The sequence below is a fragment of the Cyprinodon variegatus genome, unplaced genomic scaffold, assembly GCF_000732505.1.
Source record: "Cyprinodon variegatus isolate N-32 unplaced genomic scaffold, C_variegatus-1.0 Scaffold85, whole genome shotgun sequence".
NCBI classification, from domain to species: domain Eukaryota; kingdom Metazoa; phylum Chordata; class Actinopteri; order Cyprinodontiformes; family Cyprinodontidae; genus Cyprinodon; species Cyprinodon variegatus.
In genome coordinates, this window is record NW_015150538.1 from 39470 (window position 1) to 58153 (window position 18684).

At 36.2% G+C, this 18684-nt stretch overlaps 1 protein-coding gene across 1 annotated transcript; it reads right to left on the reverse strand.

Annotated features, from left to right (window-relative positions):
• Window positions 1-10208: 10208 nt before the first annotated feature.
• Window positions 10209-15597, reverse strand: LOC107083821 (chymotrypsin-like elastase family member 2A). Its single transcript, XM_015373309.1, has 8 exons — window positions 15505-15597; window positions 15120-15208; window positions 14806-14903; window positions 14450-14578; window positions 12616-12752; window positions 12154-12299; window positions 11641-11793; window positions 10209-10288 (listed from the first exon to the last, which is right to left on the reverse strand). The coding sequence occupies exons 1-8, from the start codon at window positions 15542-15544 to the stop codon at window positions 10271-10273; spliced, it is 810 nt and encodes a 269-aa protein (XP_015228795.1). The 5' UTR covers window positions 15545-15597; the 3' UTR covers window positions 10209-10270.
• Window positions 15598-18684: the final 3087 nt, after the last annotated feature.

Sequence of the window (18684 nt, forward strand, 5' to 3'; positions counted from 1 at the left end):
TATTACTTCTGTTAGCTTAGAAATAACTGAATTGCTTGGCACTAAAATACATTAAAGACTGGGCTAGTTCAACCTTCAGGTCCACAAAAGTCATTTAGATCAAGTCTGCATCCACGAAACTGAAGAAGCAGCATTAAATTTGAATCCTTTGCCAACTTGGAAAAAAGATCCAGAAAACTGCTAAAATCCTGTTGTTTTTTTAATAATGTGGATGAAAACCCTTCTCATTTATTTAGAGTTTCACTTGACTTCCATTTAAACTTAAACATCATTAATATCGATCTAGTATCTCCTCACTTTCCTCTGTTATGCCACTGCAATGTACCATTCTTGTATTTTCTCCACTTATGTTATCAGCACTTGTCTTCCTGCTATGCCTTGATAAAAAAAAGAGTAGGCTATATTGAATGTATACATCACTCTAAAAAGAAAATGCAGCACCAACTTAAATATATTGTGTCAATTGGTAACAGGTAATTGAATTTGCCCAAATGTATTTAATTTTCCAATTTATGAAATAAAACAATACGTTGGATCAGCTTGATTCAGTTACTTCTTACCAATTGAAGTAAGTAATTTAAGGTGGAGCAGCATTTTCTTTTGTTAATGGTATCAAACACTTAACCTCTAACAGGAAAGATGGAGTCAGCCTGAAAAATATAAAGTGTAAAACTCTTTAAGCAATTTAATAACACAAATATATACCTACAGTTAATTATTTTGCAGTATTATTAGTTATTTTTTATACCCATTTGACTATTGTTTGACATATTTTGGTGCACTATAGCACATCTACAATACGTATTTAGAACAAAGTATTAGAGTTAGGAATTTAAAATGTAAATGAATAACATATTATTTGCTTATTTGACACTTTAGGCATTCTAGACTGTCCATTTGAAGTGTTTCCTCTTGTATGTTATATGTCTTTTAAACGCACTGAAACTGAAGCGCACAAACATTTCACAGCTCACCCATCCGGTTGTCCTCCCTGATGTTTCCTCTGGTATTTCACTGCACGGCTCAGTTCATATTCCCCAGGCAAAACAAACTCACGCCAAGCTTCATTCTTCACTTAAAGGAGCAAAAACTTTAAGTGTAGGATAAGGCGGCGCTGACCAGGTGCGCACTTTTCGCTGCGCTTCAGCGGAACAACTCAGAGTCCTAATCGGGTCAAAGTGGCGCGATATCCTCGGTTTCTGACAGACGCAAAAGGGCGACAGACGGAGGAGCTGTTGTCAGCGTGGCTTGATCATCATATCGTCATCATTACCCCCCTCCCCTCCCCTGTATCTTACTACTGACTTTCTATTTACAGTCGCTCCTGATTGGAACATCCGATCAGGGTATTTTCTCGTCACCCCTGTAAGTCGTCAAAGGTTGGAGCTGCAGCCAAAACGATGGCTATTAATAATGCAGGGAAACCAAATAGCTCTGCGTGAACACCAGTGGCTTTAGAAAGCTGAATAAATAAATAAACCCGAGGTCAAATAGCAGCCTACAGATTGGTTTTACTCTACGTCTAAGAATTTTTTTATTTTGTAAAAAGGTTCACCAATTTAGATCAAAGTGTCAACACTGTAAAAACGATCTAGAAATAAGTAAAAAAGGTCTTAAATTAGGTGTATTTACCATTGATTTGAGTAGATAAATTCACTCTTAAAATATCCATCCATCCATCCGTTTTCTGACATGCTTAATCCCACTAGGGATTAAGCAAGGTGTGCTGGTGCCTATCTCCAGCTGTCTACAGGCGAGAGGCAGGGTACACCCTAGACAGGTCGCCAGTCCAACACAGAGACACACAGGACAAAGACAACCATTCACGCACACACTCACACCTAAGGGGACTTTAGAGAGGCCAGTTAACCTAACAGTCATGTTTTTGGACTGTGGGAGGAAGCCAGAGTACCCGGAGAGAACCCACTCATGCTCAGGGAGAACATGCAAACTCCATGCAGAAAGACCCCGGTCCAGGAATCGAACCCAGAACCTTCTTGCTGCAAGGCAGCAGTGCAGCCTGCTCAGTGTAACTCTTAAAATAAGATAATTCCATTCAATTCAGCTTATTTATTTTGCGCCAATTCACAACGCATGTCATCTCAAGGCACTTTACAGTTCACCATATCAGACCGTCAAATTGATTCAAAGTTTACTGTCTAATAATATCTTTGTCTAGATAATATGCACTTGAAATAAGACAAAGCAGTTGTGTTGTGTGTTTTTTTATTTTAAATGTAAATTGTCTTGTTCCATTGGCAAAACGTCTCTTTTATCTCCTCAATTCAAGAACAAATACTCTTATTTTAAGAAGAAATTACTCATCTAGTTTTTGATTTTTTTGCAGTGAAAGGGGTGAATTTCACAAGAATGGTTCCATGGGCCACCACCCCCCACCAACAGCCTCACACACATCCCAACAACAAAAAAAACATGCCCCCTTTGGTTGAAGCACAGTTTTACTTTGCTCCATCCTTCAATGTTCTACTTGTCACAGTTTTCAAATGAATAGCTTTGAAAAATGATTGTAAAAAAAGGAGAGCTAACAGTTTCGGCAGAATATTTTTATTTTTCCATGGGTTTTATTCAATTTATTTTCACACCATGGTAATTTAGGGATAAGAATGGTGACATTGTGCAATAGAAGAAAAAATATTTTACAGTTATCAGAAAACCACAGGCTTAGAAGAAATGAAAATTTCCCTTTTTGTATTCTGATTTTACAAATCTAGAAATGTGCATGTATAATCGTGCATTAAAAACAGCAACATACCATTTACAAATGATAATGAATGTATTCAGCAGAAAAATAGACAGCTTATTGAATTTCTTAATGACTTCTGGGAGAAAGACACTGTGATAACCCTGCTTGGTGCACCAAGGGTGCCACAGTCTTTCACTAATGGAGCTCTGCTTTTCATGGGATTAGAGGCATTGCCCAACAAGTGATGTTTTTCACTCACGTCTTTCTGCTACCACCTGCACTGCAGTGTAAAAAAAATAAAATAAGAAAAGTTTGCTGTATGTGGAAGTAATGGGGACTTATAAAAGGTAAGAAATAAACTATGAATCTTAAAGTTCATAAGAATCATATTTTTTATTTAGAGCTTATTGTCTCACCTTGGGAAGGTTTGTCATTTCTAAAGGTGTTTCTTTACAGTCTATGATCAGGATGCATCCTAGTTCAGAGATGTAAGGTTTGCTGACCCCTAAGGGCCACCATAAAGATGAATTAATCTAATTGCTTCCACTCAGGTGTAGTTAAGCTTTCAATCCAACAAACTACACTGTAAATTCCACAGTGTTCAATATGTAGTGTCAAAGTACATTGACTCTTTTTAAGAGTTATTCTATCAACAACTGGAGTAAGATATGCACTATGTACGATTCTATTTTAACAATGGTTCCAAGTGGGACCAAATGTACTCTGAAAGTGTTACTTTGACACTGCAAAAGTTATTGTGTATATGCCATATAGGTGGGTCTAAAGGAGTGCCCCTTCCTTCCAAAAACCCTACACTTTTTACAGGCAGAGTCTGCTCTGACCCTTTTAGTAAAGATCATAGTATTTTTACTCCAGTCTTGTATACTTAGTTAAAGAGGTGTGGCTGTGGGTGGGTGCATGTTAAGGGGAAGTATTGGGGTATAATTAAAGGTTTACAAAGAAGTCTGGTTCTTTTACCTTGTTGTACCCACTAAATCATGCCATACTGGGGAGAAAGCCATTCTGTTCAGAAATCACCATTTGTCACAAATGAATTCAGGAATAAATTGGGATTTTGTTTAACCAGAGAATTATCATGAATGGTATAAGCAACACAGCTCACAGATAACAAGTAAGAATGCATGAGGGTTGATAAGGATTTTTTATAAAATGCAAAATGTATCATATCATTCAACATGTCATGCAAGAACATAGCGTCTTTAGTCAGATGGATGGGTTTTTTATACTGTCAGGCATGAGGTCCTACCCACAGCCATCTTTATCTACACACCTTATTCAAGAAATCGACGTAATGTGAACTCCAACAACATTTAGGGTGCAGTATCTTCGGCAATGATTAAAAGTATTTCTGATTTGAAACAGTTTGATTTCAAGATGCATGCTGATTTGCTGAACAGTGACATATATATATATATATATATATATATATATATATATATATATATATATATATATATATATATATATATAGGTTAGGGCTTCTTATTCGTTTTTTCACGAATTACTGCACAATGATGTTCTACAGTAAATGTTAAACTAAACAGTATAATGTGCAAGCAAAGTTAAATTAACTCTAATCTTGTTCTTTGCCTTGTATCATCTAAAACAAGGACCCTAAAGCTGAATAGCTGCTGCTGAAATTTCACACTTGTTGCCTCCCATTTTCCTCATTGGTATTCAGGACAGCAGCAGGGTGTCCCTGGGGGATTCAGCTCTGTCCCTCCCTTTGTTTGTCTGTGTGTGCAGTTGTACATCTATCTTTATAAGAACCCATTTTAGTTCCAGACACTGGGGGGTATTCTGAGATACTAAAATAAGAAGGTTTTAGAATAGTTTTCATTTTAACTTTGGTTATGATTGTTTATGGTTGAGTTTAGACCAAAGATTAAGTTTGTTTTAGAGGTTAAGTTTGGAATTAATGGCTGAAAACTCTTTTTGTCCTCACAGTGACTGAGAAAGGCATGTGTGTGTGAATGCAAAGGGAGAGGGGAGTACCATGACCCTGAGTTCAGACAGAGACAAAGCTTCCTTTAAGGCCTCATCAACATTCCCAACGCTCACTCTAGAAAGAGGATTCACTAGGGCACAGTCCCTTTACATTTATCATGGAGAATTTTATACCCCACATGTTCGTAATATTTTAAAAGTTGAATCATTTTAATTAAATTTGAATGTAGTGGCTATCGTTCCAACAGCTGGCTGATGACATACTATCCTAATAAATGTAATGAAATGTAGTACAAAATGTAAAATATCTAATTAAATTCAAGAACTGAGAGAATTATGTGCTAAAATGTATTTAAAGTTTAATGATCACAGGGAATTATATGACCACTGCACCTGTTGCAACTGGAATCAATGGCACATGTAATTCAACTTTTTTTTCATGTTTCAATGATTTAATGTACTCAGAAATACTTTTGCAATATACACTACTAAAAATAGGGGGAACTCTCAATTAACTCATTTTAGATCTGAATGAATGAAATATTCTTATTGAATACTTTGTTCTGAACAAAGTTGAATATGCTAAAAAAAACAAAGTGACACACAAATTATCAATGGAAATCACATTTATTAGCCAATCGAGACCTCGATTTGGACCCACACACAAAATAAAAATGCAAAAAAAACTCTAAAGGGTGATCCAACTTTGATATAATGTCCTTAAACAAGGTCGAAATTAGGCTTAGTATTGTGGGTGGCCTCCACATGCCTCATTGACCTCCCCACTATGCCTAGACATACTCCTGATGAGGTAGTGGAAGGTCTCCTGAGGGATCTCCTCCGAGATTTGGACTAAAGCACCTGCAAACATCTAGCCAGTTTGTGGTGCAACATGAAGTTGGTGAATGAATCGATACATGATGTACCAGAAGTGTTCAATCAGATTCAGGTCTGGGGACAGTCCATAGCTTTAATGGCTTTACCTTGCAGGAACTGCTGACACCCTCCAACCACATGAGGTCTAGCATTGATCTGCATTAAGTGGAACCTAGGAGGACGCTGACAAATGCTAAGCGTCCTGCATGTTGTTGGGCTGTGTGGATGTTGGGCCCTAATATGGTAATCGTCAATGGCGTAACGACACAACAATGGGCCCATTATCTGGGTGGGCCCCATATGAAGTAGAACACCCCTTCCCCACCTTCTTTCTATATAATTGTAGTTCTTTTAAGATCTTTATTGCTGTTTGAAACATATATAAGTATATTTTTTTACCAACCGTCTAATTAACTATACACAGTTATTAATATAGTAATTAAAAGTATCACTGTCTGCTTTGCTATTGGTGTTGTGTTAAAACGGTCCACCATCATGTTGAAATCTGCCATGTGTTGGGGTATAAATAAGGTCCGGTCAGACAAATTACTGTAGTATCAGGTGAGTTTAAGAGGGACTTTTTGCACCATTATGACGTCCTAGGCCATGATTGCGCAGGGGGCCAACCAGCTGTCATTGACGGGGCCCGTAAGAGGTCGGGGGCCCCTGAGCAACTGCAGTATCTTCTTATTGATAGTTACGCCATTAGTCCTCATGAAGTCGGTTTCTAACCATATGTGCAGACACATGCACATTTCTGGCCTGCTGGAGATCCTTTTGCAGGGCTCTGTCAGTGCTCCTTCTGTTCCTCCTTGCACAAAGGCGGAGGTAGTGGTGGTGCTGCTGGATTGTTGCCATTGTACGGCCTCCTCCACGTCTCTTAATGTACTGACCTGTTTCCTGGTAGTGCCTCCAGCCTCTGGACAGTACGCTGACAGACACAGCGAACCTTCTTGACACAGCTAGCCTTGATGTGCCATCCTGGATGAGTTGCACTACCTCAACAACTTATGTGGGTTGTAGACTCCATCTCATGCTACCATGAGTGGGAAATCACTCAAAACTTCGGCCAAAAAGCAAAGGCACTCACCTGCAGAACCAGTACTTTTTTGAGTGTGTCTTACTAATTGCCTACATGTGAAATTGATTGTCAGTCAGTGTTGCTTCCGAAGTGGACAGTTTAATTTCACAGAAGTTTGATTTAATTGAAGTTAAAAAGTGTCGTTTATGTGTTTCCTTTACTTTTCTTGAGCAGTGTATGTTGTCCTGATAGTCAAATTAATGTGTTACATTTTGTCACTCCTCAACTGATTTTTTTTTTCATTTTCTTTAATGGGATTTTTTTAACAGAACCAACATAAAGTAGTAGCACACTAATGTGAAGCTGAGGTGGAATAACTTGTGGTTTTAACAGTTCTTAAAGAAAAGTCTAAACAATGTGTGTATTTGTAGTTGACATCCTAAAGACAATACTTTCCAGAACCCCTACAAAGTGATTTTGCTGCATTAAAAACTTTGAAGTCTCTTGGGATTATCTGTGTCCCACTTTTACACATCTAGAGACTTTACTTTCTGCTGATTCCTGTTCACAAAACCCCCCAAAACAACAACTTAGTTTTAACTAGAGGGAATCAATACAGTCTTCTTAGTCACTTGTCACAAATTCTCTGTTGTATTCATGTCTGGACTTTGACTCAGCTTTTCTAAGACATGACTATGCTTTGATTCCTTAATCTAAACTTGTCTTGTATCACTCTGCAGTTTGTTTCCTGTCATTGTCCCTCCTGAAGACAAACTTCCCCAATGAGATCCTTTTACCGCCTGTTATACTTTTTTCCCCTCAAACAACAATACAAAAAGTGTAAATCTAAGTAAGTCAGTTTTTCTTAAAATAAGTGCATTTTCTCTTAAAGTGAGCAGGTAAGCAGGGCACTTTACTAATGGAGTAAGACAATTTACATTTGAAATAAGAAAAAACAACTGCAGTTTCCTATTTTCAAGTGCATAATAATATATTTAGCTGATTTTAGGGGTAAATTTTTTTTATTTAATAGGCAGATCATCTTATTTTCCTAAAGAAATTAAAGGTAAATACACTTATTTTAAGACATTATTACTCATTATCAGGACGTTTTTGCAGTGTAACCTGTATGCATCCATCTCGCACCAGGTTGAACATTATTGATAATATGCTCAGGCTGATGTGGATTGTTAGCATTATTATGTAATTTATATTTTGCATGTAACTCACAAAAGTCTTCTTGATCTTTTTGACCAAAGCACATTCTTTCACAACAATGGCTTTTTTTATAGCCAGTTTTTCACTGGGGCAGATTTATATAGTCCATGACTTAGATTTGAACTGTCAACAGCTTATCCCAGCTTTGGAGTTTAGGTGGACAGCTATGACCTGCTGCAGTTGTGCCATATTGATTCTACTTTATGATGATGGATTGAACTGAGCTCTGTGAGAAGTTAAAAGCCTGTCATATCGTTTTTAGATGTAATCCTCAGCTAAGTCTACAACTTTATTCAGGACATCTATGATTGGTCTTTTTAGTGCTGTTTATCTGCAAAAGATCTAAAAGAAAAAAGGAGTCCTTCAATAAACAGCATAATTTAAATTAATATTAATTCCTACCTGAATGCAATTTCTTCCCCTGGATTTCATTTTCTTATTAACAGAAAGTGTCTAAATGGGACAGTAAAGAAATGTAGGCATATTTTCTAGATGATTTGCTATTTAATAAAAATATATATACATTTACTTTCAGAGGTGTCAAGTAACAAAGTACAAATACTTTGTTACCTTATTTAAGTAGAAATTTTGGCTAGCTCTACTTTACTGGAGTAATTTTTTTTAGACAACTTTTTACTTCTACTCCTTACATTTATTTGCAATTATCTCTACTTTCTACTCCTCATATTTTAGAGATAGACTCGTTAGTCTTGTTTCATTTGAGCTCATTTTGTTATGGCCTGTTGGTATTTAGAAAAAATAAAAGCCATCAAAATAATTTGTTTTATCCAGACAATTAATTGGTGTTTGGACTTGGTGCTACACCAAATAGTTCTCCATGTGCAAAAATAAATCATTTTTCAAGATAAAATGAATTTGATAGTGTAGCCATTAGTTATAAAACTACGAAAATTAAGTCTAAGGAAGTTATCATCCAGAATTGTATAAAAATGTTCCTTTAATAGGGCAGTGAAGTCAAGCACCTGTCCTTAACATATTTTCCTGCATTTCTTAAAATTCTACTTTTACTTTAGTAAAAAGCTTAAGTTGATACTCTAAGCTCTAAAAAGTTTATTTTAAACAGTAGGATTTATACTTCTACTTGAGTAAAAAAAATTAATACTTTTGACACCTCTGTTTCCTTCCCAATTTTTTTTTTCATCAAAATGTGAAAATCAGTCAAATGGAGTATAAGTACCTTAGCAAGATTATTTAAAATCAGTGTTGCATTCACTTTTCTGAAAGCATTGTGAGAAAAAAAGCCTTGCATTAATAAAACTATATAAGTCAGGCTTTTCATGCAGTAGCTTTGAATGGACTGACTATACATCATGTGGACAGAGACTGACACTCCACTGAATGCTTCCTCTGACATGCGATTTATTGAGCTACGATATAATGGTTCATACACTGTATCAGAAGATGGGAAAGATACAGTAATGGACATGCAGAGAAGCTCTGTGCCCCCATGCATCTTATGCAGGCTGCTCGTAATGTATTCTACTGTGAAGACACATGCATCCCACCGCACACGTAGAATCATTATTACTCACTCAAATACTATGTGTCATGTGTGATCACTTCATCTCATGTCAGAGAAGATGTTTCCTCGCTCCCAGTACATTTAAAGTGTTCCTGTGTGTATTTTTACTGAATATAGCAGAGAAGACAGAGAAAGAGAGAGACAGCGAGAAGAAAGCAGAGGGAGGCAATTTCATTTCTTTTTCAGTCTTCACCCCACTTACTCTTTCTTCCACATCTCATTACAGCGTTGATATTGGGGGAGATAAAGAGTAAGAAAAGATAGAAATAGTAATCATGACCTTGTCATATTGGGCTTCTGCATTTTCAGATCCCAGGTATCATGAGGAAATATTCTCCTCTGCGGTAGAATATTAAGGTTTTCATAAACCTTGCACCCTTGCATGGGAATGGAAGAGGGTTCAGAGGCAAAACAGGTCAGTTTCATGCATGATTATTAGATGTGTATCTCACATTTCCTTTTTTATGCACACAGCTTTCAGTCTTATCAAACTCAGCATTATTTGGCATCTCATCTTACACTTTAATTCAGATTTCGAATTTCATTTTTGTCTGCTTTTTAATACCCTGCAAAATGATGTGAGTCACATTTGTTTGCTGGTGCTGTTTTTTCATGCAGAAACATTGGTTATCATGCACAAAATCCCGATTGGGAAAGCTGTCAGAAGCAATTTTCTATCATGAGTTTGTGAGGACACCTGCTGGGCACTTTTTGATACTGTTTTCATTTCTGGCAATCCAGGAGGCTGGCCTCCTCATTTCATTTAATATGGATGCTCACAGCAAGCATAAAGAATAAATATTTAAATATGCTTCACTTGATGTGAATATGCATTTACCAACTGTATCTTAAACTGCAAAATACACTCAAGGCAGATGCAGTTTTTAGGTACTTTTATTGACATTTAACTTTCTTCACTTGCTCTTCATTTGAACAGTCTTCAATTGTTCATCATGACCTAGAAAAAAGAAGGCAAAAATATTAAGTGTTAAAATAGTACAGAATTTATTAAATAATATTTTATTTTAAGAAGTTAAAATGCCTATTAAGGATTATGTGTACGTGTCTGTTGTCCCTTGACACATGAAAAGATCCCACTTTTTTTTTTTTTAGATGTATTAGTTATTGTTTATATATATTTCTAATGGTAAATATGCAATAAAACAATGACACTAATAAAGGATTCCTCATCAAACATGAAAAATTAACTTTGTAGACAGACAGCTCACAACTTATCCATAAAAATGTCCAGGTAAAATAGACAGTGTATCTAAAAAGGCAAAACCTTTTCTTGTGGGCTTTTAATTATTTTGTGTAGAACATTAGCTGGATCTAAGGATTTATATTTGATGCTTACCAGAATCCTCAATGTAAAATCAGGACTATTATTCAGGGAGTTTTTACGTTATCTTGATTATTCTCTTATTAACTTATTTTGGTCCAAAGCCAGTTCTGTTAACCCTGGAGGGTGAACCTACAGTATCAGCTAATCTGAAAGGGACTTCGACCGTAGTGGACATCATTATAGCAATTTATGCTTAATATAAAGAATAAACACTGTCATGTTTATGTGAGTTGTTATCTGCACTGCAGCCAGTAATAATGTGCATTGGAAAATAAGGGAGGACATTGTGAAGCAGCAGCAATCATATCTGAATATTGTTAACAAGGAGAAGATGTTAAGTGTTTTTTGGTTAGACTAACTGTTTAAAAAAGAAACAAACAAAAATATATCTCAAATTCTTTTATATTTTTGTTAGAATCCTAGTTTTCTGACTGTAAAATTTTAATATTTTTGTACTTAGTATGTATTTTGCTTCACTTAAAATCCCCTTTTAGTATCCCTTAACAGAAACTGAAAAAGCTTCCTTTTGCATTTTAGTACAATTAGATATTGAATAATAAGATATCAGTTATTTTTGCTTGTTGAGAAAAAATAAATATGCTTATAATTTGAATTTATGGCCTTATTGATCAACTAAATACTTATGCTCACAAACCCTGAACACTAATTGTAATGTAATGGTACATTTTACTCTTTAAAATATTTTTAGCTCTTCCCTTAGAATATAAATAAATATCTTTAGGTTAAACATATGGTTCAATGAAATAAGTGTGCTCTGTAAAGTAGCACTTAATGTAACAGTCTTATTCAAGCAGCCGACTGATGATAAGATTTAATTTGTGAATAGTGTTTGTTTTTCTGAGGCCCTATTTATTTTTGGAGAAATATACAGTATTTTGCTTTTTATAAATTGTTATGAATACTAAAAATTATTCTATTGCAATGTAGACTGTCCATTGTTGTACCTGATCAATCCAGCTGTTAAAAGCGGAGACTCTGGTGAAGACAGTAGGTTTCTTCTCGTAGTTGCAGCCAAGGCCAGACACAAAGCTGGCGATGCCATGGACCTCCCAAACACCTTCAGAGTTCTTACAATTCAGAGGACCACCAGAGTCACCCTGAACAATCCATTCAGAAAGAAGATTTATGTTTAATTCAACTCAAGGAGCTTTAAGACTGACTAGCAAGGAAAAAAAAGGAAAATCACTATCAAAATGATTGATTCACGAGTCATGCTGCAGTAAACAGCGACACAAAAACCACATTTGTTGATTTTTTTGGCGTCAGGACAGAAAATATTTTTTAAGAGGGAAATATATTCTGTTTTCATTTCAGCTGAATCACATTGTGGGTTTATTTTGCATGTCTTCAAACCCAGCTTGTGCAATTAATGGTCAACCATTTTGAAGGACTAAACAAAACAAAACACATAACTGATAAAATAATCATCTCGCTCCTCATGCAAAGTGTACGCTTACGTTGCATCCAGCCACAATTCCATCCCCACCGGCGCACACCATGCTGGTCCTAACAGCAATACCCCACCAGTCAGACTGGGAGCAGGTGGCGTGGTCAGCCACAGGCATCAAAGCCTGCTGCAGCTTATCAGCAATGGGGCCTCCGGCTAAAACACACAGGCAGAGTCTATTACCGTCATACACATAAACTCACTGGCTGTCAAAGCTGCTTTACAGGAGCTCCCCGAGAGCAAAACTCACAGTCTGACCCAAATTTTCAATTTAGAAGTAATCCCCCCACTGAAAAGTTTCAGCTCAAATCTTATGCAGGTGATTTTCTTCTTAACTTCCCCAAATGTTCAGGTTAACCCCCACTGTTTATGAATCAACAACTGTAGCTAAACTCGACCTAAACATGCAAATGGAGCAGAAGTAAAGACTTTTCAGAGACATGCTCTAAATATGAGCACCGCAGGAACTTACTGTAAACTCTGCCCCAGCCAGTGATGTAGCAGGGGTAAAGGTTGTCCAGCAAGGTACCAGGAGCGGGGATACATCCCAACTGCACCTGGTCACTCAGAGTCACACTCTCGGACAACTTAATCAGAGCAATGTCATTACTGCAAGGGAGACAGACAAAGAGGCAAAGGCTGAGAGAGAATCAACTTTCACAACCTCAGACACCCAGATAAGGGAATAAGTGCTGTAATCAAATGCAATGACAATGGTTGCCAAACCTTTAAACATTTTGTTTTTATTTGAACTGAAGATATTGGCTCTTTCTAGTGTGCTTCTCATAGGTTTGCATGACGTTTAACAGAGGACCAAAAAGCTGCTTCTGACATGTTTATATTAATTTTACTATTAATGATTATTTCCACATACTAACAGTTAGGATGTTTAATTTATTTTAGTTTGACCTAAGTTTATATACTAAATTATTCAGCTTAAAATACCAAATATGCAATATCCCACTAACATTAGGTAAACATTTACATGTCATATTATTAAGATGTATTCACAATGATTATTACAAATTTTATTTGTATGTTAATCTGAAAATAGTCCAAAAGGTGTAATCCTGAAGTCATGTTTAGTAATGACCTGAGCTGCTTAACCCTGAGGCCGTTGTTAATAATGAATTGCAGCCCTGGAAACATACTGGTCTATGATTCAGAAACAGTATGTTACGCTTCAGCCACACATAACAACTCAAAGTGTAGGTTATTCTGTTGGTTGTTCCATGGGCTAATATTAGAAATAGGCAGAGGAGGTTAGGAGGTCAAAGGGATTTTAAAAATCTAATCAAATCCAAAAGTTTTTATCAATTCTTAGTTTAAAAGAAAAGGATTACATATACTATCTGTTTTGAAAAGATTTTCCAGTCATTTTATCAAAATTGTTTCTATTTTGAGAAATTTTGATACTGGTTTAACAGAAGCTCAGCAATGAAGTCAAATATAACTTTAAGCCGCCTTACCTACTTTACCTTTAATCATTAATTTTTGGAACATTTACCTAAAACCTTTTTTTTTTTCTCTCAATTCTAGCTAAATCAAATATGGTTATGTCAGACTAAAATTTTAACAATCGGCCCAACCTATGTCATCAAAAGGAATAAAGGTAAATAGATAAAGAACGGTATTCTGAGTATGTTTACTTTACTTTATCATTGGAAATACTTGAAACTCCAATCCAGAACAGCAAATAAAAAGATATGTATTTTTAGGGAACAACAAATTGCAACTTTAGACTGACTTAAGGCGAAATCTTTACTGCTTAATTATGTCCACTATTAAAGGATTCAGAAATGTATGAAACATGAGTAGGGTGCGGTGAAAAAGTAGAGGTAGACTCATATACCGAGTCCTAAATAAAGCAGTCTGAGGAATGTCTGCTGATCTATTGAGATCTATACTGCATATCTTTCCCTTTCTCCATTCCATTTCCTCTTATTTTAATGTGCAAAATAAGTTCAACAGTGCTAAAAAAAAAAAGGAACAAATAAAAACATAAATTACACTTAGTAACATATCCTTGGGTAACTTTAGCTCAGACAACATAACCATAAGAATAAACTACAATATCTAAATTTGCTCAAATGATTTTAATGTAAAAACTTTATTTATTTCAAGAAATTATGAGGAAAGTTCAACATGTTTGAAGACAGATAAACTATCTGTCACATGATTTAAAAGTTGGGTTTGATTGTTTTAATGAATTTATGTCTACATTATTTATTTTAGTCTGTACTTTGACTTTCTTTGTTGTGTTGACAAAGAGAGAATGAGATTTTCTCCCCTCTTTGTACTTTTACCCGAAAGCTACAAAGATGGCGTTCCACTTCTCATGGACAATGATCTTCTCAGGCAGGATGGCCTTGGAGCCAGCCTCCTCCTCAACCAGGTTGTGCTTGCCCACAAACACCCTGTAGGAAAGCTGGGTGCTTTGGAAGAAAAAAAGGACAGTTGAAACCAAATGTAAACATATTGGACGATTTAGTAAACAGTTTAACAATTTGATCAATTTGGTCTGATTCAGCTTTTGAGAGGAGAATAGGATGAATAATTTCTCTGTAGGAGAATTAATCCTTTGGGAGCTGAAATAAGTAGGCTACGTGCAATGATGATTGTCTCCTTGCAATTGTTTTGTGTGTAATTCAGCTGTTCCTACTTGATGCAATGTGCAGCAGTCATGACCCAGTTGGCAGCAATCAGAGATCCTCCACAAGTGTGCCTCCACTCCCCATCCTTTTCATACTGCAGGGAGATCTAAAAAACAGGCATCAGGAGAAATATGCAAAGAGGTGGGCTGTCGTTCTTTAGATGGAAGGTACAGATTCATGATTTAACACTTAAAAAAAATGTCTACTTAATTGCAGGATTTTCAACGGTCACTGAGTTGGATGTCTGACAGCGAGATGTTGAACCAGGAGGGTCATTAAAGTGAACATAAAAACACAGGCAGATGTGTGCACATCAGCATACCTGCCAGGGCCAGCTGTGGGGCCTGGCATCTACTCCGTTGACCACACGGGAAGTCAGGGGTTCAAAAGCAGGGGTGCCGCACCCAAGGGCTGAAATAATAAGAGATATAAGTGACCCTTACACACACACACACACACACACACACACACACACACACCCAAAGAGGAAAATGCCACACTCTGCTTCAGCCTACATATTTTCAGAATATGTATATATATATATATATATATATATATATATCAATACATGTAAATGAAGCAGAGTGCAGCATTTTCATCCTCAACAAAGATTCACACACAAAGGACTTGCTCACTGTTTACTGATGAGCAAATGCAACACAGAGAAACAATTAACCACAGGAATAGAATATACCAGATGTTCTTACCGCCAGCGATGAGCACCGAGGCCAGCACAATGGGGATCATGTTGATTGATGCTTCTGCTGAGGGACGGCAGGACGCACACACTCTTTTAAACTTTCCACCTCAGGCAGCTCTCTTTCTGAACACAGCAGTACATTCTCCAATTGGTCTGCGGTGGCCTCCTGAGGGTTCAGAAGGACCAATCACAGAAGGCTCAGAGTTTATATCAGACAGGTGTGTTTTCTGGGACATTTCTCATGACCTTCCTGCATTATTGACACTAAATCACTAAATGTTTCATGACTAAAGTTGTTTTTTTTTTTTTACTTGGACATGAATATATGAATATTACGTTTGAGTTTAAAATGCAGCTGTTTTTTATATATGTGCTAAACACAAGTTATGTATTTATCTTATTATTATATCCCTGAAACACCTGAAATCAAAGGCTTACATAACTGCATGGGAACTCAGCATCTGGATTCTTGGCACTCTTTCTGAGAATTCTACAATGAAAAAAAGTGTTTGTAAAAATCAAACAAAGACAATGAAACACAGATGGTTTTATTGATGCAGAAAATGTGTTGATAGTTTCAACATGCAGTTTTGTGGCAGATTATGCAGTAGGAACACCATATGTGTGACAAAACTTTACACTCTTCAAATCAGCAATCTTCTATAAAGTTTACTCAAATCTATTGCAAAATAACCAGACCTAAACTGTTTTTTGGATGATCTGGATGACAGGACCTGAGAGAACAGGCAGAAATGTAAAAGTGCAGCAAGCCTGAGACTCTGCATGCTGACTGCCGAGGCAAAAGTGGCAAACAAATTAGAAAGATATATATATATATATATAGGGAGAGAGAGAGAGATTATAAATATAGATATAGAAGTATAGTCCATTCTGCAATTAGACTGTAGATTTAATTTGAACAAAAATCCATGATTCATTTATTTGGTAATTGATTTAATTAAAATGTATAATTTATTTGTTTTAAGTAAGAAAAAAAGCTAGTTAAAAAAAAATCTCTTTAGGCTAAGCTAAAATGAGAAAACCAAAGTGATCATGAGAGGGTACCTCAAAACTACAGTGCTACGGGCCTTAAAAAAGCTAAATCTGCTTTTACATTGTCTTTCGAATTATTTTTGTACTAGCGTATTTCCACTTACTAGCATATATTAAGTTTTTAATTAAAAAATACACTGAGGGGAAAAAGAAGGCAAAGAAAGCAAGCACCTTTAATAATTTTTCAACTCCTGTATTATGTATGCATGGCAGCATATTGCTAAATAAAATGCCTGTGTGGTATTACTGTTCACCACTCTGTGCAAAACATAATCATGATGTGTGCAGAAGAAGGACATAAGCTGGTGAGAAATGATAGGAAAATGGCAGCAACTAAATAAAAAGCACCATAGAAGATGCTGCTGTTAGAGATGGTTGACAGTGGAGCAAAGGTTCACCTTACAGCAGGAGAACAACCCAATGGAATGCTTCTTCAAATATTTTTATTTGAAAAAGCTACTAAGTAAAAGTCTAGACCCTAAACAATTCAATTCACGGCAAAAACGATCTAGGAATAAGTAAACATTTCTTAAATTAAGTATATTTACCCTTAATTTGAGTAGGTCAATAAAATTATTTGGCATTGGAATGAGTATTTTTACCATTAAAATAAGATCATTGGATAAAATGCACTTGAAAGAAGACGATGCAAATGTTTTTTCTTATTTTAAATGTAAATTGTCTGTTCGATTACCAAAGCGTCTCACTTACCTACTCAAATCAAGAACAAATGCATTTGTTTTACGAATAAATTACCTATTTAGATTTTAGATTTTTTTCCACAGTGTTCAGAGACGCTCCTAATCCAATTTGACTGAGTTAAAGATACGCTTTCAATACAAATGGGCACTAATACTTTTATTAAAATGCAAAACCAATATACAGTCCAAAACACTCACAGCCACATTTCCCTCCCCAAATGTAACATACAGTTTACTGAAATTTAATTAAGATCCAGAGATTTCTGATAATCTGACACACTGGTACAGGACATTGTCCAGCAAATCTCGCTTTCACCACTATTTCTAATTACTCTCTTATGCATTAATTTGATACTGACACAAGATAAATGAAGTGAAATGTAAACTCAAAGAAACCAAAAGCCAGAAAATTATCTTCATTAATACACTTCTGCTATAAAAGATGTCAGCCTGACCTAAAATAGCTCCCAAATCCTTTCACTGAGTTCAAAACCTCTGATCTTATAAATCTGCTACTTATCGGTGAAATATGTTTGTATTGGAAGCAGTCTGTCATGTTCTCATGGCTTGGCAGGAAGAAAAGCCCATCGACTGAAGCCCTCTAGGGAAGTCTTAGCAGGTACACTTCAGACTGTTTTCCCTATCAGAACAGCAGCTGAACTCTGAATGACACCATATATGGTCGTTTTATGTCATGTTGAGGCAATAAACACAACACTGGTCTTGGACACGCTGTACATGGAACAAAAAAAAGTACGATTTTGCAATATGTGTAAATATTATTATTCCACACCAGTTTTATTGGCTGCTTCCAGCTGTGTTTGTGTGTTTTTTTCTTAGCTCATTTCCCCCCCATGCCTCAGTCACCGTTGTCCCACCGCACAACCTAATGTGTGGCCCATTCAGAGCCCTCTAACGTTCATACTGTTTAACTTTCTAAACTATAACTGCATTTTACAGCAGCTGCCTTGTTTACCACAGCCTGCATGTTTAGTGCCAGCGGGCTGAAGTAAATCAATCACTGTTCTCCTAATGCTGATGTTAACTGAACGCCTTTGCTGCTGTCTCTTTGTGATTGTCTATGCATATTTTTATTTCGTTTTTCTGTCTAATTCTGTGTTACCCCTTTCTAGTAATGTCAAGTTGGGAGCAAGTAATTAAATAAAAATTTATAAGCACAAATTCTGACTCAACTGGCATAATTTCATGTCTTGTGCACACTTGCCAGGATTTCCCTCGTTTTTACTCTAAGAAGAAGAATGCACGAGAGGAGTAATCATAATTACTAGGTGTGGTCATCCCTCTATAGAAAAACATTTAGTTCTGCTTATGCACCTAAATGGGTTATTTAGAGCAATCTTTGCTGAGACTTGCAGCTACTTTGTTTTTGTATCTCAAGTCTTAAGCTTTAAACATAACATAAACACTTTAGT

What these genes read in the sequence shown, in the direction of transcription:
- LOC107083821 (XM_015373309.1), bottom strand. Translation starts at nt 15,544, where the DNA reads ATGATCCCCATTGTGCTGGCCTCGGTGCTCATCGCTGGCG. An exon ending in GCCATCTTTGTAGCTTTCGG is followed by an intron (nt 12,753 to 14,449) that starts GTAAAAGTACAA and finishes TCTCCCTTGCAG; the next exon opens with TAATGACATTGCTCTGATTA. An exon ending in GAATTGTGGCTGGATGCAAC is followed by an intron (nt 11,794 to 12,153) that starts GTAAGCGTACAC and finishes TGGATTGTTCAG; the next exon opens with GGTGACTCTGGTGGTCCTCT.